This window comes from Suillus plorans (assembly GCF_016647745.1).
Source record: "Suillus plorans strain S12 chromosome Unknown HD556scaffold_82, whole genome shotgun sequence".
NCBI classification, from domain to species: Eukaryota; Fungi; Basidiomycota; class Agaricomycetes; order Boletales; family Suillaceae; genus Suillus; species Suillus plorans.
The window spans coordinates 220,209-228,918 of NW_024537466.1; the positions used below are offsets into that span (position 1 = coordinate 220,209).

General features: G+C 49.4%; 4 protein-coding genes across 4 annotated transcripts; all 4 read left to right on the forward strand.

The window, feature by feature from the left end:
- Window positions 1-2,247: 2,247 nt before the first annotated feature.
- On the forward strand, window positions 2,248-4,322 carry HD556DRAFT_1312945 (uncharacterized protein; the record flags this gene model as incomplete). The annotated part of the gene is made up of 7 exons (XM_041300740.1): window positions 2,248-2,364; window positions 2,437-2,495; window positions 2,603-2,664; window positions 2,708-2,838; window positions 2,909-2,999; window positions 3,346-3,569; window positions 3,648-4,322. 7 exons carry the CDS (start codon window positions 2,248-2,250, stop codon window positions 4,320-4,322), a joined length of 1,359 nt encoding a protein of 452 aa, XP_041154600.1.
- Window positions 4,323-5,446: 1,124 nt separating this feature from the next.
- Window positions 5,447-5,704, forward strand: HD556DRAFT_1247201 (uncharacterized protein; the record flags this gene model as incomplete). Its single annotated transcript, XM_041298675.1, has 1 exon — window positions 5,447-5,704. A coding segment is annotated over one exon (258 nt), but the record flags the coding sequence as incomplete, so codon positions are not given.
- A 237-nt stretch (window positions 5,705-5,941) lies between these two features.
- Window positions 5,942-6,466, forward strand: HD556DRAFT_1191834 (uncharacterized protein; the record flags this gene model as incomplete). The annotated part of the gene is made up of 1 exon (XM_041296188.1): window positions 5,942-6,466. A coding segment is annotated over one exon (525 nt), but the record flags the coding sequence as incomplete, so codon positions are not given.
- A 1,203-nt stretch (window positions 6,467-7,669) lies between these two features.
- On the forward strand, window positions 7,670-7,942 carry HD556DRAFT_1247207 (uncharacterized protein; the record flags this gene model as incomplete). Its single annotated transcript, XM_041298680.1, has 1 exon — window positions 7,670-7,942. A coding segment is annotated over one exon (273 nt), but the record flags the coding sequence as incomplete, so codon positions are not given.
- Window positions 7,943-8,710: the final 768 nt, after the last annotated feature.

The following is an 8,710-nucleotide window of genomic DNA, read 5'->3' on the forward strand; positions in this document are numbered from 1 at the left end:
AATTCGCGCTAAGATTGTCGATACCAGCTTTCGAGGGCGAAACATCATGTATCTTTTTCATCGCCTCGCGTGCATTGGAGATTATAGCAAGTCTTCTCGGAACTCAGGTAACGACAAATTGACGTTGCATTTTTTTGCTCGTCCTTTAGAAGCCGTCCTGAGGCGTTTTCAAGCATCTGTTGCTAGCATCAGCGCTTGGGCTATCGATCGAGTTCTTGCTCCCGAGGATGTCGACCCTCATCATCACTGCTACCTATTATCCAGCATGGGCCAGCGATGGACATCGGAACGACTTTCGCGCATACTCCAGAAGTTGACTGCCAAACACCTTCCTGGAAAAATCAGCCTCAACATGAGCTCGTTGAGACATATTCTACCTGGTATTGCGGAACATTATCAAATTTCTAACATTCTGTCGCCCAGAAATGATGATGTCTTACATGCTCAGCTTGGTCACAGTCAAGAGACCGGCGATCGCATGTATGCCCGAGCACACCAAGATCACCCTCGGCTCACCAACTCAATGGCTCACCGAACTATGTCATTTTGCGACCTTTGGCAGGAACTACTGGGCTTTGGAGGGGACGTCCCTGATGAAAAAGCGGCCCTTTCCCTCCAGGCATCGTACGCCCAACAACGGTCTTCCTCTAGGAAGACCCTGTCAGTGTTGTGGAAGACCCCTCCCGCAGTCACCATTTCTGACCCGCTATCTCTGGATGGCTATCACAATTTTGAGGATCGTCTTTGTAGCATGGAGCGCTCCTTGGCCAAGCTGAACTACACCATATCATCAATCGCCCAAGCATTACTGCCGTCAATAGCTGCTCCTCCGGAGGTCCTACCTCGACTGCGGCAACCTTTAAAGGAACAGGACCAGGCAGAAGAACGCCCTTTGAAAAGGACGAGAGTCATTGCCTCAGCAGGCGATCTGGATGACTTGGACAGCCAAGAAGATATTGCTGGTCTGACATTCCACTCAGATAAAGGACTTTCTGAAGAACGTCCCTTGAAAAGGATGAAAATCGTTGCCTCAACAGGCGCTATGGGGGGCTCTGGTGACCAAGAAGATGTTTCTAGTTTGGCTTTCCAGGACGATGGTAAGCCTGCCAATTCGAAGGTATCCTACACTCTTCTCCACATATTATACCGTCCCACTGACATCAATTTATGTATGTCTCTCTTCACCAGGCGCGCCAAGCCAACGTCCGTCGAGTACACTGCCCAAAGTGTGATGTCGACATTTTTGGATCCGATTCTGAGCGACGCGCTCATTTCATGAACGCAAAGTCACTGGAAAGCAGCTCTAGTGATAACTATTGGCACATCTTCAGCTTCACTGCTACTGAAGCGCCGGTAGGGCGTGGCATTCGAATATACCGTGAACCGGACTTCAAGTTTGCTTGCCCTTGTGGGGAATTTTCGCATTACGATAGGGTGGGTGTGGAGGCTCACCTTGCCTCGGTCGATCCTGGTGACCAGGAGGCGATGATGAAGCATACGAAGGCCAGAAACAGGCCAGGGTGGTCGCGAGGGAAGGCGACGGACAAGCTCACTGTGTCTATACATTAAACTTGTACAATGCATGTGATTTAGCCACCACCATGCTGTCATTACCACAGGTTTCTACTTTGTTCCTACAGTCCCGAGAACCCACGCTCAATGTAGAGATGAATTTTGATGTTCAAATTGGCTTCACATAATTAAGTAAACCCCGTTCTACAAGATAATAAACCATTCCAGCTTTTAATCGCATCCAAATGCTCCTATGTCTGCGGTTGAGGAAATGTCTAGTTTCGTGAGCAGAAAGTATCAGAGGAAATTCCTCATATACGTCATATTACTATGGCCTGAAAGAATAAATATTGACGGAATGAACAAGAGCTGATTGCGCACCTGTATTTACATTAATTCAAGGGAAAGATCCACGTCATTGAAAATTTCCCAATAGTCGGTCAAGCAAGCCATATCTCGAGCGGAGGGTGCTTTAGCTAGAGTTAGAAGAGAAGTACACGCACAATTCAGTCGATAATCAGTGCTGTTTTGCATGCTACTTTGTCTCAGACGTGGCAATTTCAGAGCGTAGGCTGTCGGTGATTGGTCTAGACCAGTCCATCAGTCACCAGTTAGCATGTCACCAGTTTATTTGTCACATAGCCCCTGCAGAGGTCATCCTGCTACCTCTACTTCTTGGGAGTACGTGCTTTAACCTTTGCGCGAGCTACTTCCCTCGCAGTCCGCATTATTAGCATGTTGTCCGATATGAGAGGGTACAAAGGGTGGAACGGCCTCATTAACTTCCTGGCGCTACCTCTTTGCCTGGCGTTCAGGCACACCTCTCTCCTTCTTCCTCTGGTTCTAGAGGCAGTAAGGATTGTCCCACGACGACTCGTCTATATTTGCGGGGATTAAACCACTTTCCTCCAGCTTCTTGCCTAGAATCACTACGTAAGGGAGCAACCCATCTGGTGGCCTCGAGCCCCACGAGCTCAGCCAAGGTAAGTGGAAAGCTCTTGATGCGCACGTCGGAGTTGCTTTTCAGCACTAGGTAACCTGAATACCGCTCTCCGCATCGTTGTTGAGAGTGACGGCGAACTTGTCATAGCCGATGTCAAAGTGGATGGTGGTGGGGTCAATGCCTCCTCGCAAGTCAGCGTCATGCTGAAGGTAGGAAAAATCTGACCCAGGGTGAGAGAAATGGTGGTTCCAGGACGGTACCTGTCAGGCATGGCAAAACGGGCGTTTCCCAAGGCTCCAAAGAGTGATACGGAGTTGGTGTGGACATGGTGGTGGTTCTATTGGCGAAGGGGAATGATGGGTGTTGGGGAGTGGAGGTTGAGGGTGAGTTGGGAGTGTGTGGAAACGCTGTATAGTCCAGCTCGTAGCCTAAACAGCCCCAAAACATCTGCAGGGTGTCATCTGCTATCACAGGGCGGAAGTTTTCCAGGAACGTCACCACAGTGATGGTGGGCACTTTGCTATCATGGCCGAGAATATCTGTAGTGAGTCTGCAGAGCCTTCGTTTCTCACGCTCTGTGCACACAATATACAGTAGGATAGACTCGGTCTTCCTGGTTTGGACCTCGGAGGAGTGTAGTAAAGTTTCCTTTCATCCATGACCGCAAACAATATTAATGCCAGATGAGGCAGACGAATATTCCATGAAAACGTTAGTAAATGGTAGTTTCTTTAACCAAAAACAGACGGCCCAGCATATTCCAAAGCCTCGTGCCCACCGTCCCTTATGCCCTTGCCCAGCTACCGCTATCACCATGCGTCGTCCAGTGGTCACTCAGCGTCAGGCCCCCCCTCCAGCGGACAACTTCAATCAATAAATGCTATCATCAGGACCATCAGATATGAATCAACCGGTAGGACTGACCACGATACAGCACCATGTATCGTTGCTCACTCCCAAGGCGCTGGTAGCCATTTTCAGCCAGATGCAGGGGTTTCTGCCTCCTCCCCCACCTCCTCTGCCAGTGCCGCCAGTGCCAGTAATCCAGCAAAACCTGGAACTTTTGTCGTCAATGCAATACCTTGCTCGAAGGATGGAAGGAATCGAAAAGGACGTGTCAACAAGCAAGCATCAGAATATTAATGAGGACCTTGCGACTGACGGAGATTTTTATGCTGAACAATAAAACCAGCCCTGTCCTCGATGGAAGCGCGGAAAAAAACAAGAAATCCCAGGAGCCCTTAAGGAGCCCGCATATATTCTGAATGTCACAAAGGCGAGGCTTGGTGCAGCACAACCGACTACTCGTCCGGAACTACAGATGCTGAACAGTGGTTGTCTCTTTTATTTGATCCACTGCATTAGGAGTGTTTGCACAAGAAAATTTACGATCTCACTGGACTTCATTGCAAGTGAGATTGGTAGTGATGGACGTGATGACGCGATGTCCGATCCACCAAAGATGATGTTCTACTTCCAGGCGTGTACCTACTGGTTTAATGCAGGTCTCGAATATTTCGAAGAACTGGACGTGATTCGATATGAGCAGCGCAAGGAATGCAAACGAACAACGGCACTCACCAGACGTGTTAACCTCAACAACACCAACAACATCCCACCATCGATTCCAACCTTCCCGTTTATGCTTGATTCCAACTGGCACGACTCTTACCAAGCTGAAAATCCTCATGCACTGATTGAGATGTACGAACAAGACCCTCGAGGCTTCAAAAAGCCAGAATATCAGCATGAAGACAATCCGACCCAAGGCAACAGCGAGAAGGCCAGAAAAAATAGTAGCACTGACAGTCATGATGCAAATGGCGATAGCGATGGTACCGATGATGGCTTGAATAGTGATGACTGATTACTTCAAAAACTCGGATCCATTTCTTGGTGCATGAAGGTAGAAGGGGATGCATGCTGTTGTTCGGAGCAAAGATTATGAATATGTACTAATTAGAAGGCTTGCACTTCCTGCGCAACAAAGTTAATCGCTATCTATATGTGCGAGTGTTTGAGACTTACTCGACTAAGTCCAACAGTAGCCCACACATCAATTGTCCTATCTTATCATCCTTCATATTTAACGTTAGACGACATGCCTGTGCGACGATAATATCTGCTGAAATCAACTGAGGAGGTCCTTCTATAGCAGGATCAAAAAAGATCTCGTGCTTCCAGAGAGAAACTTCAAGTTCAGGGCTATAAAACGCGTCTATTGGTGGACTAATTCTATGAAAACGATACTTACTATTGAACCCAGTGGCATAAATTGTTGGGATCCGACGAATCCGAAGGAGACAAGGCCGAAAGGATGAGAGCCGAGAGGGAGAGGCAGCAACCGGCCGAAGCGTAGAGCCAAGGGAGAGGACACCAAGTGCGAGCGCATCCAAACGGAGAATGAGGTCGACGTGTCGTGGCCAACTCGTGCGCTGTCCATCTTTTAGTTTAGCTTAGCGTAAATGACTGTACCTGGGAGACTCACCTTATAAGCCCAGGTACCCGCATCCAAACATCTCAGTTTCAACTCGAATACTGAGATGTAAGTTAGTATTTTCGTAACGTTCGACTCGAGGTCTAACGTTATATTAGATTCGTACCTTTGTGTCTAGGTACAACGTTTGTTAATCGGAGTTTCAACTCGAATACTGAGATATTCGTACCTTTGTGTCTAGCTGCGCGTGACCGTCTCGCTATACTCTCAATATAAATTTCAAGTTTTCTGCGAAACCACTTTACATCCAATAGAACAGGTTGTTGTTCAATTCTACGCTGGCAGTGTGAAATGATTGTGAATACTTGCCCCACATGACGTGTGTCATTGACTCTTGAGGTCCACTTGGATGATAAAGTTCAAGGCTTTGACAGGTGAAGAAGAAGAGGCAACTTGATCAGGAAAAGTGCAGAGCGACCTTGTTGACCTGAATGACCTGATTTCAGACCATCCAGGCTAGCAGGCGGCGTACTTCACAAGCGGCGCAAGAACACATGTTCCGAGACCTAGACCCAGACAGCTATGATATCGCATGCATTCAGGAACCCTACATCAATCCCGTCAACCTCGCCCCAGGAAACTCACGCTGGGAAGCTATATACCCATCATGTCACGGCAGCAACGGCGCCCAACCATCACGCTCAAAGAAGATCTCGAAGAACAGCTGGCGCATCATTCCTTTCGACCATGCTGACGTCACAGTCATTGAACTCTCAGGCCCATTCGGCAAAATCTTATTGTACAACATATACAACTCCCAGCGAAACTCTAGAACCCTCGAAGCACTTGAGGCGCACGTCGACAAGCACACGCGAGAACATGACGCAGCACGTGCAGCCAATGAAACCCCCATCCAGCTCATCTGGCTCGGAGACTTCAACCGTCACGACCCACTCTGGGAACCGCTAACGAACATCCAACTGTTCACGGGGCCTCACCTCACAGCTGCAGCCATCCTACTCAACCTGCTAACGAAGTATAATCTGTCCATGGTACTAGAAGCGGGCAAACCCACGCTTGAGTCCACCAATACCAAAAGCCGCACTAGGCCGGACAATGTCTTCTGCAGCGCAGAGATGCTAACGGCATTCATCTACTGTGACGTCGAGGAAGATCTTCGCCCTGTCAATACTGACCATTTCCCCATTATCAGTATCCTTAACCTCTCAGTAGACCAGAACCCTCCCACGCAACGCTGGAACTTCCGCAAAACTGAATGGCCAGCCTTTCGTGAAGCCCTTGAAGAGGAGCTAGGGAAGATCCCACCCCCCAAAGAAATCCAATCGGCGGACGAGTTCTACACCCGACTTAGACAGATCCAACAGATTCTGATCCAAGTAGTCGAAAACAAGGTGCCCAAGACTCACCCTTCCCCATTCGCCAAACGCCGGTGGACTGCAGAACTCAACGTCAACAACAAGAAGCTCAGGAAGCTCGCAAGATCAGCAAAGCGAAAGCTATCCACCCCAGAGGACCCCATCCATGAAACCTACCGAACCGCCCGCAACAACTTCGCCGAACAGATCAAGAAAGCGAAGTTAGACCACTGGAAGGAATTCCTGGAATCAATTGACGGCAGCAATATCTGGACAGCCCACCACTACCTGGTGGACGAACCATCTGATCACTTCCGCTCCCGCATCCCAACCCTCAGGGCCACAGTGGGCGCCACAGGGATCGACGATAACGCAGGAAAAAGCAAGCTATTATACCGAACGTTCTTCCGTCAGCAACCAGAACAGGACCACGTCCCAGAAAACTTCGCTTATCCAGATCCAGTCTGTGCCTTCACTAACATTACTGACGAGCAGGTACTCAGGGCAATCAGTAGACTAGCAGCACACAAGGCGCCCGGCCCAAATGGCGTTAGCAATGCAGTCTTCACCAACACGAAGGAACTCATCGCCCCACACCTGGGCCCCATCTTCCGCGCCACCTTCAACCTAGGCATTTACCCCGAAGACTGGAAACACTCGACCACCATTGTCCTTCGCAAGCCGGGAAGATCAGACTATACCCTCCCCAAGTCATATCGTCCCATAACTCTCCTCGACACACTTGCAAAGATCCTCTCATCCTGTGTCGCTGAAGATCTCGTCTTTATCGCAGAAGAACACAACATGCTCCCCGCGACCCACTTCGGAGGTAGACCAGGCCGTTCAACAGTAGACTCACTGCATCTTCTCACCAAATTCACTATGGACTCATGGGCAAAACCTACTGACAAATATGTTTCTATGCTTTTTCTAGATGTCAAAGCGGCTTTTCCAAGCGTCGTAGTCACACGTCTTCTCCACAACATGCGCAAGAGAGGAGTGCCGATAGAATATATAGAATGGCTAAAGCGTAGACTTGAACACCGAACCACGTCACTAGTTTTCGACGACTTCCAATCAGATACATTCAGAGTGGACAACGGAGTGGACCAAGGATGCCCGCTATCCGTCATCGAATTCCTATTCTATAACGCCGACCTCCTCGATATTGCCCGCCCCCAAGAGGGCTCGTTAACGCTGGGCTTTATCGATGACGTAGCATTGGTGGCAAGGGGGAAAAGTTTTGAGGAGGCAAACGAGAAGCTGAAAGACCTCATGGAGAGACCGGGAGGAGCCCTGGAATGGAGTGAGCAACAGAACGCAGAATTTGAGCTAGAGAACACCGCACTCATATGCGCCTCACGCACGCGGGTGCCAGATCCCTCAAGAAGGGGCCGCAAAATGCTGGCACCGCGAACACCCATCACCATCCGAGGACACCGCATTGAGCCCTCACCATCGCACAAATTCCTGGGGGTAATCATCGACCAAGAACTTCGCTTTAAGGAACACGCAGCCTACGCCCTAGCAAAGGGAACCAAGTATGTCCAAGCCTGCGGGAGAATGACAAGACCAGCGAAGGGAATCGGGGGGAAAATGATGAAGAAGTTGTACGAGGGAGTGGTCATCCCGAAAAGGCTATATGCAGCGGATGTATGGTGCGCCGGACTCATCAGGAGGAGTAGAGGACGAAAGAACAAGGGCAGAGGAGCAAGAGGATTCGCCACGAAGATGGCCAGGGTACAACGGATGGCCACTATTCTCATCACCGGCGGAATGAGAACAACTGCAACAGATATACTGGAAGCTCACGCTGATCTTCTTCCATTCCAGCAGACCCTCCGAAAACACTGCTTTCGCGCCGCCCTCAGAATGTCAACACTTTCAGCTGCACACCCGCTTCATAAGGAACTGATTTCAGCGAAACGAAACAGAAAGAGACATCGCGCACCACTCCACGAACTCCTTAACGAATTCAACCTCGACCCACGCCGCCTGGAGACCATCGACGCGACAAGACACAACCCAAAATGGACACCAGACACGACGATCGAGATAGCAGACAGCAAAGAGGAAGCAGCAATCGCGGACGCGGACGCAGAAGAAGAGGTCAGAATCTACACGGACGGATCTGCAATCGATGGAGGAGTAGGAGGAGCAGCAGTTTTGGTTAGAGAAGGACGAGAGAACAAGGTTCTGCATTTTCATCTAGGGTCAGACAAAGAGCACACCGTCTTCGAGGGAGAAATAGTGGGAATGATACTAGGAGCTGAGCTACTTAGGCGAGAAGGAAAGGTCGGTTAGTGGGTTAGTTAGGGTTAGTTAGGGTTAGTTAGGGTTAGTTAGGTTAGTTAGGGTTAGTTAGGGTTAGTTAGGGTTAGTTAGGGTTAGTTAGGGTTAGTTAGGGTTAGTTAGGGTTAGTTAGGGTTAGTTAGGGTTAGT